This window comes from Oncorhynchus gorbuscha, linkage group LG25 (assembly GCF_021184085.1).
Source record: "Oncorhynchus gorbuscha isolate QuinsamMale2020 ecotype Even-year linkage group LG25, OgorEven_v1.0, whole genome shotgun sequence".
NCBI classification, from domain to species: Eukaryota; Metazoa; Chordata; class Actinopteri; order Salmoniformes; family Salmonidae; genus Oncorhynchus; species Oncorhynchus gorbuscha.
In genome coordinates, this window is record NC_060197.1 from 36,856,357 (window position 1) to 36,874,549 (window position 18,193).

At 42.5% G+C, this 18,193-nt stretch overlaps 1 protein-coding gene across 1 annotated transcript; it reads left to right on the forward strand.

The window, feature by feature from the left end:
- The first annotated feature begins 739 nt into the window (after nucleotides 1-739).
- On the forward strand, nucleotides 740-17,312 carry LOC124013542 (CTD nuclear envelope phosphatase 1A). The gene is made up of 8 exons (XM_046327859.1): nucleotides 740-1,505; nucleotides 4,525-4,591; nucleotides 6,511-6,629; nucleotides 6,762-6,833; nucleotides 10,463-10,579; nucleotides 10,722-10,833; nucleotides 15,842-15,926; nucleotides 16,046-17,312. The coding sequence occupies exons 1-8, from the start codon at nucleotides 1,401-1,403 to the stop codon at nucleotides 16,104-16,106; spliced, it is 738 nt and encodes a 245-aa protein (XP_046183815.1). The 5' UTR covers nucleotides 740-1,400; the 3' UTR covers nucleotides 16,107-17,312.
- Nucleotides 17,313-18,193: the final 881 nt, after the last annotated feature.

Here is an 18,193-nt window from a genome sequence, read left to right on the forward strand (position 1 = left end):
ATTTGTGTGGAGAGAAGTTGTGCTTGTATAACAAGGACCAACACATTACAGGTTGTTTATGAAATTTGACTAATTTAACAGAAAGTTTACCCACAGCATTAGGGCATTGGAGTAAAAAATGAAGCCCCACAATATTCTGGAAAATAAAATGTGGTTTTAAAAAAGGTTTTTGACGTACCTTTTAACCCAGTTCACTTTTGTAGTCTGGTTAAACAGCGTAAAATCTAAAACATTAAGACCACCGTCACATATCTTGTTGGAAATTACATCCTTCCTGATCTTGTCTGGCTTATTTTTCCCAATATTATTGAATATTAATTGGTCGAGAGTGGTACACATAGATTTACGAATCTCTTAATTAAGATGTAAAAATATAAAAAGCTCGAGATAAACCCTCCGCCTTTGACAACAGAACTCTAACCTGAAGAGAAAAATCTCTCGTGAACTGTGATCATTTTATATATATATTCAATTAAGCGATGTACATTAATTTCTTTCATTTCGTTAGTATTTCGTGTAATTTTGACACCTAAGTAGGTTACTACATCTTTGACAGCAATTTCACATATTCTAGTAGTCACTGCATCTTTAAGTGCGCATATTTCACATTTTACAATATTCAATACCAAATCTTACACTTGATTATTGCTCTACTGTATGTATAGCTACTGGAACCTGATTTTAATTACTTAAAAATGTACTGCTCGTTCACTTTTTGTTTGTCTGCTTTCCACGGGGACGTGCTGCGCGCAACCGTCAGTTTCGAATCGGTTTGAGAATACTTTTCTCCCCGCGGAAGTGACGGCAAGGCGGCTCGCAGTTCGATTCCGGATTTGCTATAGACTGCAAGCAGTTTTCATGTTGACGTTTGTTTGTTTTCCATCATATTTTTTTTTCAGATACCACGGAGCAAATACGCGCACGAATTACTGCTTTCAAATTGCAATGGCCGAAAGTTTTTAGTTATTTTAGTCAAGGGTTCAATCAAGGTGGTGGTCAGCCTACCGAGCGAGCTAGCTACTAGCTTGTCAGCGAGACGAGCTGCGTGGTAAATATTCTGACCGTAGCTAGCCAGATTGGCATTGGATAGCAGTCATCGTGCTAGAGTAACTAGCTACTTCTGTTTTAGCTATTGTTTTTATAACACAATTATTCTGCTACACAATGCCAATGCATTCCAATCGATGAGAGTTGTGCAGCAAGCGTGCAGAGGCTCTCACACGTTTGCTTGGTCTAGTTTGGTTAATTTGGACGCATTTGGTTCGTTTTGGAGAACCAAAGTATACCGATTCGACTCTTCGAATCCGAGGCCGAACCAAATTGGTCAACTTTGTTGAGAGGGCTGGCTTGTAGTCCCTTCAATAAATTGTTCCTGTGTGGGTCCCCGTGTGGTCGCCGACATGCTGAAGACCCGACAGTGTCTACTTGGCATCCGCACTTTCCTAGGTGTAACGTCCAGAATATGGGGCTTCTTCTTGTACATTCTCAGGAAGCACCTACGCACGGTAAGCATTACCACAGATAGAACAAGGGTTAGGTATAAAACATATTTGGCCTTATTATTGTGGAGTTGTTAAACCAACTCACTCCTCGATTCTCACGTTATTTTTGCTATGTCTGGAGAATGTCCAATGATTTATACACTGAACAAAAATAAACCCAACATGAAGCAATTTCAAAGATTTTACTGTTCATACGGAAATCAGTCAATTTAAACAAATTCATTAGGCCATAATCTATGGATTTCACGACTGGGAATACATTTGAGTCTTGGTCAAAGTTAGGGGAGTGGATCAGAAAACATGTCCGTTTCTGGTGTGACCACCATATGCATCATGACGTCTCCTTTGTATAGGCTGTTGATTGTGGAATGTTGTCCCACTCTTCTTCAATGGTTGTGCGAAGTTGCTGGATATTGGCCGGTGCTGGAACACTGTCATACAACTCGATCCAGAGCATCCCAAATATGCTCAATGAGTGACATTTTGGTGAGTATGCAGGCTATGGAAGAACTGGGACATTTTCAACCTCCAGGAATTATGTACAAGCATGGGGCTTGGCATTATGCTGAAACATGAGGTGATGGCAAAGGATGAATGGCTTGACAATGGGCCTCAGAATCTGGTCACGGTATCTCTATGCATTGAAATTACAATAAATTGATAAAATGCAGTTGTGTTCGTGGTACATAGCTTGTGCCTGCACATACCATAACCCCACTGCCACCATGGGGCACTCTGTTCACAACGTTGACGGTAGCAAACCGCTCGCCCACACAGCACCACACACGCTGTCTGCCATCTGACCGGTACAGTTGAAACTGGGATTAGTCCGTGAAGTGCACACTTCTCCAACTAGTGGCCATCCAAGGTGAGCATTTGCCCACTGAAGTTGATTACAACCCCAAACTGCATTCAGATCAAGACCCTGGTGAGGATGACGAGCATACAGATGAGCTTCCCTGAGATGGTTTCTGACAGTTTGTGAAAAATTTCTTAGGCTTTACAAGCCCACCGTTTCATCAGCTGTTTGGGTGGTTGTTCTCAGACGATCCCGTAGGTGAAGAAGCTGGATGTGGAGGTCCTGGGCTGGCGTGGTTACATGTTGTCTGCGGTTGTGAGGCCAGTTGGATGTACTGCCAAATTCTCTAAAACAATGTCGGAGGCTGCTTATGGTAGAGAAATTAACCTTATATTCTCTGGCAACAGCTCTGGTGGACATTCCTGCAGTCAGCATGCTCCCTTAAAACTTGAGACATCTGTGGCGTTGTGTGACAAAACTGCACATTTTAGTGGCCTTTTATTGTCCCCAGCACAAGGTGTGCCTGTAATGATCATGCTGTTTAATCAGCTTCTTGATATGCCACACCTGTCAGTTGGATGGATTGTCTTGGCAAAGTAGAAATGTACACTAACAGGGATGTAAACAAATTTGTGCACAACATTTTAGAGAAGCTTTTTGTGCATGTGAAACATTTCTGGGATCTTTGATTTCAGCTCATGAAACATGGGACCACCTGTTCAAGTAATGCACAGTTGGGTCGGGTGATGCATATGGTTTATTATATACTGTCTCTAGGCTGTAAACTCAATGCCGCAGTATCAAATTATTTAGTTTCCGACTTAGTTTTGCAGCGAGGGAGGGGGAGGTGTTACGTCTAAGTATGGTGTAATATTAGTTCCAGTTTATTTAGCTTCTGGGTTAACAGAGGGTAGTCCACATTAGGGCCAAAGGGTGAGGGATTACTGCGCCACAAAGACTACCCTGCTACTGTTCACTCTCTCACACACACACGGTTTAGTCAAGCTCCAGTGTTTACGGCTTGTACTGTATTACCTAACAGTGATACATTGTCACTGACCAGAAAGCCTCAGGGCCTAGTCGGTGGGTTGTTTGGATAGAGATACTCTATGATGTGTGGGGTTGATGTAACACATCATGTAACACATAGTGGGAAATAATTTATTCCACAATGTAGCAACCTGTTACTCCCCTGAATGAGTTGTTTAATGTTAATTCTCTGGAGTATGATATTACAGGTACAACGGGCCTAGGTGTCTGGCTGAAGCAGGTTGCACATTCATACAATAGAGAGCCTGGTATGCTGTAGCCATGTAGGTCTAGACCAGGGCTCTCCGACCCTGTTCCTGGAGAGATACCCTTCCGTAGCTTTTTGCTCCAGGTTGGAGGGCTGGAGAGTGTTTCCTGGGTTAAGCGGGTGGCATACAGACAACACCCCAGGGGGTACAGAAAGTGGGGCTGTGGGTTCCCCCCATGGCTTCCACCAGCTGCTCATGAACAGGCTATCCCTAGGCCTGGTCAGCCGTGCCAAACCCCACAGGGCAAGAAACGGGCCTGGCAGGGAAGTGCTGTCGAATGGTTTCGGACAGAACAAGTTTTTTTTCCGGCCCCAGTCAGTCACCCTGCGGGTCTCCCTTTTCCACTTGGTCCCCTATTCTAGTGACAGCCGCGGACAGCTGGGGGAGCTAAATATAGCCCTTATGGAAAACGGGGCCCTGGGGCCACTGAGTCTGAAAACTGTCAAAGAAGCAAGGAGGGAACCATGAATGAATGAATGAATGAATGGAGTGAAGAAAATGGGTGTGAATAATCTGATATTGCTCCCTCTCGTCACATCCTTTCCAACAGGTGTCTCATCTGCACTGACGGGTGTAAGCAAAGTCCCAGTAGGCATCCACAATACTACATAGTGCTGACAAGTAAATGCAGCAGGTGTAACCACAACTTTTCAAATGCACACAAGGATAGCAGCATAGGAAGCAGACAATGGAATGACGAGGGCTTTTACTGTAAAGTGGGGTTTGATGCGTTACATCCTCTTGTAATAGTTATCTATAGCTTGGATTGTTTTGACATTTTTAGTCCTGTAACATGGCCAATACCACAGTAACCAAACGTTTTCTTCTGTTCTGTTTTCAATTCTTGAATTTTATGCTCACAGATGGACTCTGTCATTGGCTGAGTTTACTATGTTTAATCTCTTTCGGTCTGTCTTTCTTTCAGGTTATCCAGTACCAGACAGTGCGGTATGACACTTTACCCCTGTCCCCTATCTCCAGAAACAGACTCAGTGAGTATATAGTCCACTTGTCTAAATTTCAGTAATGCCTGTAAACCGATCTGCAAAGAAAGAGCTGTAACTTTTTCAGTTATTTTTATATTTAAAAAAATATAGACAAACAAACAAAGTGAGAAAATATTATCACAAATACAGAACACACACATAAACAAAAATGAAAAATCAACTGGTACAATCTGTACAAGGAAGCTAGTACAACAAAGTGATGGGCAATGAATGGTATACATATTCAAAGACAACCTACTGTATGTGCATGAAACACGGGTGATCTCTGGGCACTAGGAGGTCCAAATACTACTGTTTTAAGAGCTTGTCTCAATAAAGGAAAATGGGGGACTGTGCTTTCACAAATGTGGGTTCGTGGTCCTGTAAATCCATTGTTAATTTCAGTTCTTAGGCTGAAGAGTATGAACGCACCCCAGTCTTTTCAAATGGCTTTTCCGTAGGACAGCCCTGCTCAACTGTCTTATCCTGTGGTGCCTGGAGAAGTGGGTATACTCAAATTTTGCTAAAGAAAAATCCGAAGTGGGGCTGCCGGGGAGGGGGGGGAAGCTGTTGACAAGCTCTGCTTTCCCATAGTTTATACAATTGGATGTTCTAAGTTCACAACAATGCTTAACTCTCATCCAGAGACTATTTTTTTAGGTCCAGGGAAAAACATTTCAAATATAATTTTGGGAGGGTGTAGTTGCCCTTTCATTTAATTGCTCACCTAGCAAGAGACCGTTTTGCTAGCGGTGTTTCTGTACAATGTAGCTAGCCCTACAATTTAGGCTACAGGTGATGGCAGAGTTTGCAAAACATATGCCCTCCCGATTGATACAAAGACCTACTTTGCAGTCAACATTTAATTGGGAATGTTTTTTTGGGAAATCCTTTTGAATTTAAATTTGAACTGCCATGATGACTGAATTACACATCGCAAAGATTCAACTAAGATTTAGGACCAAACTGATTGAATAACTGGTTTGCATACCCATTGTTGCCTACATGAGCATTTACTGGTAGATATAATAGATTGAAACGTCTTTCCTAGCCGTCCGGCTACCGATGTCGTTAAATTCTGTGAGCTGCTCAATGAGAACCAGTTGAGAGCTACATGCTCTTGCTGCCTGATATTCTGCTGAAACTAGATGTGTGCTGCGGGCATGTGGATATATTTCACGTGCTTTGCGATTGTGTAGGATACTTTGTGCATGATTTCTCTTTTGCGCTATATAATTGATACGGCGTATATACTTGCATTATACTATTGTGATACACATCAGTGGGGATTAAGTAATGTGTGTGTGTGTGTGTGTGTGTGTGTGTGTGTATATGCAATGCCCACTGAAAAAAAATATATATATATATATATCTATACCTGCATATATATATATATATCTATACCTGCATATATAGCCTCCCAATACACCACTGAACTTATCACATATATCGGATACCTTCTGTTGAAGCGTGTGTTCACAAAACATATATGTGAGCGCATTGGCGCAAACAAACCATTTTGTCACTTGTGTAAGATGGTAAAATCATCGCTATTACTGTTATGTTATTTTATGGTCTTATAGATTAGACCTAGCATGGTGTGTGTATTAAGTAAGCCATGTTCAAGCTAGAGCGGCCCATAGTGCACACAAGCCTCTCTCCTGTTTCCGTAGTGCCAGGCAGCTTGATGTACAGTACGCCCCCTGGACAGGACACTAGTCTCTCACAGGGACTTGCCCCCCAATCTTCTTTATGCTGAGTGCCAAGCAGAGTGGCATCGGGGTCCTATTTGTTTTTTTGTCTTTGGTATGATTCGACCAGGGAGTGAACCCCCAATCTCAGGGAGGACAATCTAACCACAAGGCTAAGTTGGTGAGGTATATATTATTGAACAGGTAATAAGCAGGTGTGTGTTTGGTGTTCAGATGCAGTAAAGAGGAAGATTCTGGTGCTGGATCTAGATGAGACGCTGATCCACTCTCACCATGACGGGGTCCTCAGACCCACAGTGAGACCCGGCACACCACCAGACTTCATCCTCAAGGTAAACGCATGCGTGTAGAGAATTGGGGGGGTAGCCAAACCTGGACCCTGTGGTCCAGAGGCAAGCATGCTGCGCGTACACCCATCTGATCCAAGATGATATTACTCCTAGTCTGTTTCCTCTCTCTTGCAGGTAGTCATTGACAAGCACCCTGTCAGATTCTTTGTACATAAAAGGCCGCACGTCGACTTCTTTTTAGAAGTGGTGAGTAAAAGTTAGCAGTTTTTGTCCTTCGTCAACTATGAGTTCTATTTTGTTCGTCAGTAGCTAGGTTCCCATTGGCGACTGATTTTCATGTGAAGAGTCTAAAATCCTCAAAGAAATTATGCACGTTTTCCCACCAGTGGTGTTTCCACCAAATTGACTTGTAGCTGATAAAAAAAATATATATATATATATTCGGTACCTGAAAACTTAATGTTCAATGTGTTTACATCACATTTTCAACATGAGTGATAGTTTTGTCACAAACTGTTGCATTAAATAGCAAATGTGCCTACTCTGATGTTGACACGTTGCCAACAGCTGGCAGATACAGTGAGGGTAGACTAGTGATGAGGTTATGGCTAAATCAGTCATACATCGATCACCATGTCACCTGAATCAGACCCTCAATATTTATTTAAAAGGAGCATCAAGATCACCATGCACTTTCACCGCCCTGTGAAGTTTATCTTAATTTATTTTATATATAGCTTAATAAACTGCATGGTTTCCAGAGTCGTAGTGGGAGGACCACACAACATGTCATCGCGTGACTTGATATGATAGTTTTATAGTAATACTAATTATTTGTGTGTCCCTTACTGGAAATGTCTCAACAAACAGCACAGCATCACCAATTGGTGCATAAATGTGGATACGACAACACATGTGGATACAGTTCGTAATTCAGTTAGTCAATTCTCCGGGGGAGGGACATCGAGCAGTTATTTATTCAGTTGATTTATACTGGTGGGAATGAATTATTTCTGGGCTCTGTTGGTTTTGTAAAGATGGACTCTGTGTCGGCGGCCTGATGGTAGGAGCTGGTACTCCTGGTTGAGTGGATGTGTCAGGCTGGTGGCGTCTTGCCCTCACCACTCCAAGAACAGCGCTTTCATTTTCTTGAGATGAATTTAATTTACAGCTTTACTACTATTTTGTGTAGTGGGTTTTTATTTGCGATATACCAGGCTTTGAAACCGAGAGTGATGTCTGAGCAAAGGATGTGTAGAATATGGTGGTTATTCTTTTGACCTAATTTATTTAGGGTGCGTTTGTAAATTCACCTTGGCTATCAACTCCGATTTCAGAACACTTCATTTGAGTATGGCAGAGCGCGGAATAACTGATGAATTTACGAACACGTAATATGAATATGACCGGAGTCAGTGAACGTCGACACAAAAAAACAACATATTGTTGTCATTGGCACAGTTAGTCGCCAACGCTCTAGATAACATGAATACAGCCTAACCAGCTCTGCTAGGGTGAGTAAAATGTTCAGTTGAGGGGTTCTATTAATTGTGTCTGGAAGTAGCTAGCTAACTTTAGCCAGATAGCTTGGGTTCTGACTGTGAGGTCAGAACGCTCAGATCAACCCTACTCCTCGGCCAGAGCGTCCAGTATGCGCTCTGAATTTACAAACGGCCTGAGCGCACTCAAGTACATTTACGAACACCCTTTTTCTCCTCACGAAATAGTCATTTTCCATTTTTGTATATCTGTGTGTTGGCATTCTAGGAGAGTTTTGAGTCCATTATAGTTCAAAGATATTTGTATTGCTCAACTGACACTATTTGTTCTGAGTCAATGTGGATGGGCCCGCAGTCATCTTTTATAGTTCTAAAGTCATTTCCTTGGGGGGGGTTTTCACATTAAGAATGTTTTCCTTGCACCATTGGGTGGAGTGTGCTATTTCTGTCCTGTAGTCATCCTCTGACCCTTTAATTAGACTGACGATTGCTGTATCTTCTGCGTACTTTACTGTTGCACATTCTGATGTTATTTGGGTGCAATCATTGGTGTAGGGCAGGGGTGGGGAATTTGGGCCACAAAAAAACGGTGGGGGGGGCACAGTGGCTCGTGGGTCTGAGAATTTAAAAAAATATATATGTTGTCTGCATCCCTAAAAAGGGGGGCATACAGGCCACCAGTTGCCCATCGCTGTTGTAGAGGGTGAACAGAACCGGTGAAAGGACACTGCCCTTGGGTACCCAGATATTGATGGTTAGTGGGTCCGATGTATTCACATTGAACCTCACTGTTATGACACAACTGGTGAAAATACTGGATCCAGTTGATTAGAGGGGCAAGTTTTTTTATTTTGTTTTTTTTAAAACCAGTATATCAATGTGTAATAAGTAAAAGGCAGATGAAAAATCGACAGTTCTGGCATTTATCTGGGTGCATGTAGATTATCTCTGGCCTGGTTTACATGCAAACTGGAATGGGTCCAGTAGGCTCTCCGTGTGCTGGAGAATGTGTCCCAGGACAATGCTCTCCAAGCATTTGATTATCACCAAGGTCAAGGAGATGAGACGACAGTCATTCAGGGATTTAGGATTATTCATTTTAGGAATGTGCACAATGGTTGCAGTTTTCCAGAAAAAAGGATTCTGTGTTTGTCACTTGCCATTTACACTCCCTGATAATCTGCACGCTTAGACCATCAAAGCCTGTTGTTTTCCGAAGATTGAGTTTAGAGAGGACATAATTTTCAGCTACGATTATGGGACTGTCATTCGGGAGGGTTAAGTCATTTACAGGAATCCTGTTTGTTGTTTAAAATCTAGGTTCATTGGCTAGGTTGTTGTCATTTGTTCAAGATATTTCCATGCCTCCCTTGCTTTGTTATTTTCAAGCGTGTTTTCCATTTTGAGTTTGTAATCAAACGTATTATTTTTTATCTATTTTAATGTCTCTCTGTATGGATTTCATCAGTTGTCCTTCACACACATTGCTTTTCACTTTTGGTCAATTAACTGTTTTAGTTACTTAGTTATCCAGGGTTTTGCATTTTGGAAAAATGTTTAGTGGTCTTTACTAGAATTACAGAGTTAATGCAACAATGTAGCTATGTAGTCAGTAATAGTTCAGTCCTTTAATGTTTTTGTTCGTGTCACAGAATTTCTTCCAAATGGTAGTCAAAGCAGCCTTTCAACATGTCCATATTTGTTTCGGACCAATCCTTCACATACCTTTCTATACAAGGTTCCTCAGATTACATGTTCTGTTTGTAGCTAGGTGAGAGCAAAATGGAATTGTGATCAGAGTCCCCAAGTGGTGCTGTATGCTTTTATAGCCATGCTTTGTACTTATAACAGAGATCTCGTGTTTTTCGATTGCAAGTGTGGCAGATTACATATTGTTAATAATTTGGGAGGGTTTTGTTTAAGGTACAGCTGTTTTAATATCATTGCAGATGAGTTGTTTGGGTGCCTCTGGTGCTACGTTCTCCAATCTCCTGATGACATCATGGATTATGTCAGCAGCCTTGTCGTAGTTGGCTTTGGTGTGTGTGTATACATTTTTGAGCAGTAAGGCATTTCCAGCGCCATTTCTCATACAATTCATTTTACCAACACAAAGATCCCACCATGTAGAAGGAACAAATGATCTGTCTGCATTTAAAAATTGTACCAAAACTTCCTTTTTCCATCACAGCTGTTGTGATGATAAAAAAAACAAGTTTTTAGTTATACAAGATGACTAACTTGCATAAATGTGGATGGAAATGTGGTTATTGTCAATTATGTTTACCTCTGTTCTGCTTGGCCAGTTCTTTGACTGTAAATGATAGCGTTAGCCTTACATGTATCCCTGGATGTGTGTGTCACCTCTATCTCCAGGTCAGCCAGTGGTATGAGCTGGTAGTGTTCACAGCCAGTATGGAGATTTACGGCTCGGCAGTGGCAGACAAGCTGGACAACAACCGGAACATCCTGAAACGCAGATACTACAGACAGGTATCACTCTCCCATTTTCATATGAACACAACTGATTTATGTCCATCCATAGTGACCTAATGTACTCTCTATGGAGATAGAATGATCAATCGTGTATTTGCAATCTGCTTACATCCTTTGTGTATTTTCCCTGTGTCTGCAGCATTGTACGTTGGATCTAGGAAGCTATATTAAAGACCTGTCAGTAGTACACGACGACCTGTCTAGTATCGTCATCCTGGACAACTCGCCTGGAGCTTACCGGAGCCATCCAGGTGAGATGACCCACACACTCATATGGCGGTCCTGTATGGCTCCGTTTGTAGAGCATGGTGTTTGCAACACCAGGATTGTGTGTTTGATTCCCAGGGCCACCCATAGATAAAATGTATGGATGCATGACTAAGTCTCTTTTGGATAAAATCAAATCCAAGTTTATTTGTCACGTGCGCCAAATACAGCAGGTGTTTCACCTTACAGTGAAATGCGTACTTACCGGCTCTAACCAATGGTGTGAGAAAAAAAGTGTTTGTGTGTGTGTGTAGGTAAGTAAAGAAATAAAACGATAGTAAAAATTAATTTGAAAAAAGAGTAGCAAGGCTATATACAGACACCTGTTAGTCAAGCTTATTGAGGTAGTATGTACATGTAGGTATCGTTAAAGTGACTATGCATATATGATGAACAGAGAGTAGCTGAAGCGTAAAAAGAGGGATTGGCGGGTGGTGGGACACAATGCAGATAGCTTGGTTAGCCAATGTGCGGGAGCACTGGTTGGTCAGGCCAAATTAGGTAGTATGTACATGAATGTGTAGTAAAGTGACTATGCATATAAGATAAACTGAGAGTAGCAGTCCGGATAACCATTTGGTTACCTGTTCAGGAGTCCTATGGCTTGGGGGTAAATACTATTGAGATGATGCAACCGGTCAGGATGCTCTCGATGTTGCAGCTGTCGAACCTTTTGAGAATCTCGGAACCCATGCCAAATCTTTTAAGTTTCCTGAGGGGGAAAAGGCTTTGTCGTGCCCTCTTCACGACTGTCTTGGTGTGTTTGGAACAATCTAGTTTGTTGTTGTGGACACCAAGGAATTTGAAGCTCTTAACCTGCTCCACTACAGCTCCGTCGATGAGGATGGGGACGTGCTCGGTGCTCCTTTTCCTGTAGTCCACAATCATCTCCTTAGTCTTGGTTATGTTGAGGGATAGGTTGTTATTCTGGCACCACCCAGCCAGGTCTCTGACCTCCTCCCTAATAGGCTGTCTCATCGTTGTCTGTGATCAGGCCTACCACTGTTGTGTCGTCAGCAAACTTAATGATGGTGTTGGAGTCATGCCTGACCATGCAGTCATGTGTGAACAGGGAGTACAGGAGGGGACTGAGCATGCATCCCTGGGGAGTTCCAGTGTTGAGGATCAGCGTGGCAGATGTGTTGCTACCTACCCTCACCACCTGGGGGCAGCCTGTCAGGAAGTCCAGGATCCAGTTGCAGAGGGAGGTGTTTAGTCCCAGGTTCCTTAGCTTGGTGATGAGCTTTGAGGGTACTATGGGGTTGAAAGCTGAGCTGTAGTCAATGAACAGCATTCTCACATAGGTGTTCCTTTTGTCCAGGTGGGAAAGGGCAGTATGGAGTGCAATAGAGATTGCATCATCTGTGGATCTGTTTGGGCGGTATGAAAATTGGAGTGGGTCTAGGGTTTCTGGGATAATGGTGTTGATGTGAGCCATTACCAGCCTTTCAAAGCACTTCATGGCTACGGACGTGAGTGCTATGGGTCTGTAGTCATTTAACATTTAACATTTAAGTCATTTAGCAGACTCTCTTATCCAGAGCGACTTACAAATTGGTGCATTCACCTTATGACATCCAGTAGAACAGTCACTTTACAATAGTGCATCTAAATCTTAAAGGGGGGGGGTGAGAAGGATTACTTATCCTATCCTAGTTATTCCTTGAAGAGGCAGGTTGCCTTTGTGTTCTTGGGTACAGGGACTATGGTGGTCTGCTTGAAGCATGTTGGTATTACAGACTCAATCAGGGACATGTTGAAAATGTCAGTGAAGACACCTGCCAGTTGGTCAGCAAATGCACGGAGCACACGTCCTGGTAATCCGTCTGGCCCCGCAGCCGTTTGTATGTTGACCTGTTTAAAGGTCTTACTCACGTCGGATACGGAGAGCGTGGTCACACAGTCGTCCGGAACAGCTGACGCTCTCATGCATGCCTCAGTGTTGCTTGCCTCAAAGCGAGCATAGAAGTGATTTAGCTCGTCTGGTAGGCTCGTGTCACTGAGCAGTTCGCGGCTGTGCTTCCCTTTGTAGTCTGTAATAGTTTGCAAGCCCTGCCACATCCGACGAGCGATGGAGCCGTTGTAGTATGATTCAGTCTTAGCTCTGTATTGACGCTTTGCCTGTTTGATGGTTCGTCGCAGAGCATAGCGGAATTTCTTGTGAGCTTCCGGGTTAGAGTCCTGCACCTTGAAAGCTGCAGCTCTACCCTTTAGCTCAGTGCGAATGTTGCCTGTAATCCATGGCTTCTGGTTGGGGTATGTACGTACAGTCACTGGGGATGACGTCCTCAATTCACTTATTGATAAAGCCAGTGACTGATGTGATGTATTCCTCAATGTCATTGGAAGAATCTCAGAACATGTTCCAGTCTGTGCTAGCAAAGCAGTCCTGTAGCTTAGCATCTGCTTCATCTGACCACTTTTTTATAGACCGGTCATTGGTGAGTCCTGCTTTAATTTTTGCTTGCACGCAGGAATCAGGAGGTTAAAGTTGTGGTCGGATTTACCAAATGGAGGGCGAGGGAGAGCTTTGTACGCATCTCTGTGTGTGGAGTACAGGTGATCTAGATTTTTTTCCCTCTGGTTGCCCATTTAACATGTTGATAGAGATTCGGTAGAACTGATTTAAGTTTCCTTGCATTAAAGTCTCCGGCCACTAGGAGCGCCGCCTCTGGGTGAGTGGTTTCCTGTTTGCTTATTTCCTTATACAGTTGACTGAGTGCGGTCTTAATGCCAACATCTGTCTGTGGTGGTAAATAAACGGCCACAAAAAAGTATAGCTGAGAACTCTCTAGGCAAGAGTAGTGGCCTGCAGTTTATCTCAATATACTCTACTTCAGGCGAGCAAAATCTAGAGACTTCCTTAGATTTCGTGCACCAACTGTTGTTTACGAATATGCACAGACCGCCCCTCCGTCTTACCGAAGTGTGCTGTTCTATCCTGCCGGTGCAGCGTGTATCCCGCTAGCTGAATATCCTTGTTGTTATTCAGCCACGATTCCGTGAAGCATAGGATATTACAGTTTTTGATGTCCCGTTGGTAGAATATTTGTGATCGTACCTTGTCTAGTTTATCCAATGATTGCACGTTGACGAGTAATATTGACGGTAATGGCAGCTTTCCTAGTCTTCTGCGGGTCCGAACGAGGCATCCGGCTCTTTTCTTCCGTAAGATACGGCTGCAGAAACATTATGTGCAAAAAAACACATAATAGGCACAATTTGGATAGGAGACCGTAAAACGGCGGCCTTCTCCTCCGGCGTTATTCCTAAAAAGAGCCTGCTAAATGGCATATACTGTATTCTATGCATTTGTATGCTACTGTTCAAAAGTTTGGGGTCACTTAGAAATGTCCTTTTGAAAGAAAAGCACTTTAAGTCCATTTTAATATAACAGCAAATTAATCAAAGTACAGTGTAGACATTGTTAATGTTGTAAATTTACTATTGTAGCTGGAAATGGCAGATGTTTTATGGAATATCTATATAGGCCCATTATCAGCAACCATCACTCCTGTGTTCCAATGGCATGTTGTTAGCTAATCCAAGTTTATCATTTTAAGACTAATTGATCCTTAGAAAATTGCAAAAGGGTTATGTTATCACAGCTGAAAACCGTTGTCCTGATTTAAAGAATCAATAGAACTTCTTTAGACTAGTTGAGTATCTGGAGCATCAGCATTTGTGGGTTCGATTACAGGCGCAAAATGGCCAGAAACAAACAACTTGCTTCTGGAACTCGTCAGTCTATTCTTGTTCTGATAAATGCAGGCTATTCCATGTGAGAAATTGCCAAGAAACTGAAGATCTTGTACAACGCCGTGTACCACTCCCTTCACAGAATAGCTGTCTCTAACCAGAATAGAAAGGAGTGGGAGACTTCGGTGCACAACTGAGCAAGAGGACAAGTACATTAGTGTCTAGTTTGAGAAACAGACACCTCAAGTCCTCAACTGGCAGCTTCATTAAATAGTACCCGCAAAACACCAGTCTCGACGTCAACAGTGAAGAAGCGACTCCGGGATGTTGGCCTTCTAGGCAGAGAAAAAGCCATATCTCCGACTGGCCAATAAAATATTAAAATGGGCAAAAGAGCACAGACAGTGGAAGATTGGGGGAAAAAAAGTTATGGACAGACGAATCTAAGTTTAAGGTGTTTGGATCACAAAGAAGAACATTTGTGAGACTCAGAAAAAATTAGGTGCTGGAGGAGTGCTTGACTCCATCTGTCAAGCATGGTGGAGGCAATGTGATCGTCTGGGGGTGCTTTGGTGTTGGTAAAGTGGGAGATTTGTACAGGGTCACTCCATTTTGCAACGCCATACCCTGTGGACGGCTTAATTGAAGCCAATTTCCTCCTACAACAGGACAGTGACTCAAACAATGCAATAATGATTTAGGGAAGAAGTAGTCAGCTGGTATTCTGTATTTCATGGAGTGAAATTAAAAATCATTATTTATAACCTTGTCATCATATTGACTTTTCTATTCATTTTGCAGCTCATTTCATGTATGTTTTCATGGGGAAAAAAGGACATTTCAAAAGTGACCCCAAACTTTTGAACGGTGGTGCATTTGTATATCATTCTAGGTCATATCCTTGGAGGTGAGCTTAGATAATTGTTTTTAAACTAAAAAGGTTGTGAAATCAGTTGCATTCAGCTTGCTGGGTGTGGATGGAAGGTTGCCAAGCAGCTCTTGCACGTTTTATGCAAACAAACCACGCACACCAATTCAAATGTTTCCTATAGAAAGTGTGATTAGTCTTGTGACAGGCTTATGAGAATCAGGGTAAGTTGGCATCTATGAAGGGACAACACTACGCACCTTAGTAATAAAAGGAATGTTTTGTTGATTTTCTAACCGCAGATAGTTTTGTCCTACTCACCTGATTTTTTTTTTTTTTACCTATCAAATATTATGTTTCATAACTCTCCTACTTTTGTCACTCAGAAGTACTCTCCTTTGTTTCCAAATCTATTTGCCTTTTAGACAATGCAATACCTATCAAGTCCTGGTTCAGTGACCCAAGTGACACAGCACTCCTTAACCTGCTGCCTATGCTAGATGCACTTCGGTGAGTATTTCAGGTATTCAGACTGATGGATGAGCATCCTGCACTGTAGCAGTGTTTTTTTTCCCATTTACCTGGTAGCATGAGAAATGTATTACCCTGACAACTGTCTTCTCTCCTAGGTTCACCGCTGACGTCCGGTCCGTCCTCAGTCGAAACCTCCACCAGCACCGGCTCTGGTGATTAGCTTATTCTGCAGGGAGGGTTTGGCTGATTAGCCCTCTTTTTAAACCCCTTCCCCTTGCCGGCTCCCATCGCTCCTCCGTTTCCACGCAGTGGACCTCTCCCCTCACCCCTCTCAGAAGGGGACAGAGGAGAGGAGAGTCGCAGCATAACATGAAACAAGGGATGAACAGAGCGAGATTTGGAAGACCAGGAAACGACTGGGGGGAAAGCCAGCTTTTCTTTTTCTTGTTTTCGCTTCTTTATTTGTATGTTTTTTTTTAACAAAATGGAGTCTCAGCCTTACAGTTCCTGATACTGACTCTGTATGTACGCATGGGGCTGAGTTTGTGTACGTTCAGTTGGGCGAATGCTCACATTTGTACGTCTTGCTAAACTTTTGACGTTGCAAAAAGAGAAGGAACAGCAAGGCAATGAACGAGACAAGTTTCCACCTTTTTGCTTCTTACCCTGGTCTCTGCACAACAAAAACAACAGACAATGGCCTGTAATTTTACACACTCTCTACTTGGTACTGGACTTTACTTGACTTAAGACAGCCAAGAGCAACTAGCCAGGAGAAAATAGATGATGATTCATTTTGAATGGGGGGTTTTGGGGGAATATAGGCCCTATCAATCAAGGTCATTTTGTGTGTCAGGGTTTACCGATGATTGAGTTAAGACGTTCTACATAACAGATCTCTGGATGAATTAAAAATCAGTCTAATTTGTTTTATCAAATGACTGACATGATCATGTCTATCTTGGATGTGTTCCCCCAAAAAGGCTTGTAGGATACATCAAGATGGAAGGATGGACTAAAGAAGTTATGAAAGAAAAGAATGGTTAAAAAAAAAGACTTTGGATGGTGGAACCTCGCTCTTTAAATGTCTCATCTTTCAGTTACCGTGGTGTCTCGTATGACCTGGACATCTCCGTTATTGAAAATCTTATGCCTGATACCATTTCAATTTATGAGATTTGCACTTAATTTCTGGATTTTTTCTCTCCATTTTTCTGCTGCTGATTTGAAGCAGAATGAGCAGCCACCTGAATGTTTTACCTGCTCCCTTGACCGTATTGGTACCATTGTCCGCCACTTGTCTTTTCAATGCCATTTGAACAATTTCAATCTTGTCAAGGCTCCAGTCATGACTGCTTCTTTTTGGTTCAGTCCCCAGGTCTGTGTTACTAATAAAACACTTGTCAGTGTCGACCACTTTTACCTGGTGCTCCTTTTTAATTCACTCTCCCTGGAAAATACTTGAAAGTAAAGTCTGGATTATACTTTTGTGTTAGCTTGTATCTTGACAATAGTATGCCTTTTGTGTGAATATACATAACTACCTACGCTGGAAAGAGGAACACATGTTGTAAATAGCTCGTATTGCAGTTTTATTCCAGATCAGTAATCGTGAAATTCTGCTCAATGAGTTCCACAAATATTACAAGTCTTTCTGACACTTGACTGCTCTCATGTGGTAAGATTAATAACTGCATCGCTTGCTCTCGTTCCCCTTCATCCTGGCCTCCGCTCGACTTGAAGGCTACCTGTTGAAGTAGCAAGGCACGTCTAATCCTATCCAGGCTGGCTGCTGGAGGGCAAACACACTGCTGGTCGATGCTTTCCTTCTATTCAGGGACTGGCCTAACAAAACAGTGCGTAACTCTAGCTGATCATTTGCTAATCAACTGCTAGCAGAAAACAGAACCAGCAGGGGCGTATTAAGTTCAGTTAACTAAAAACAAGTACAAAATATAAGAAATTGCTCAAATTGGAATATGAAACTGGTATATACCTTACGATCAGACTACGGGTAATGTGACCGTTACCATTTTATAGCAGCAGCTACATCAGCTGACATGACTGAAGCATATAATGACTTCACTTGTGTAACTGCCCACGCAAACTGCTACATGACACCCACCTTGAAGCTTAAGTGTGAATACAAACTATGGGAACATTGCGAGGAATTATTACAGCCCCACAATAACTAACTTCCAGCGCTGTCAAAATTAATACTTTATTTCAGACATTGATTTGGCAGTCTTGAATTCGCTTGCTGCCAATGACTGTTCGCCACGGAAACTGCAGTGGATGGGTCA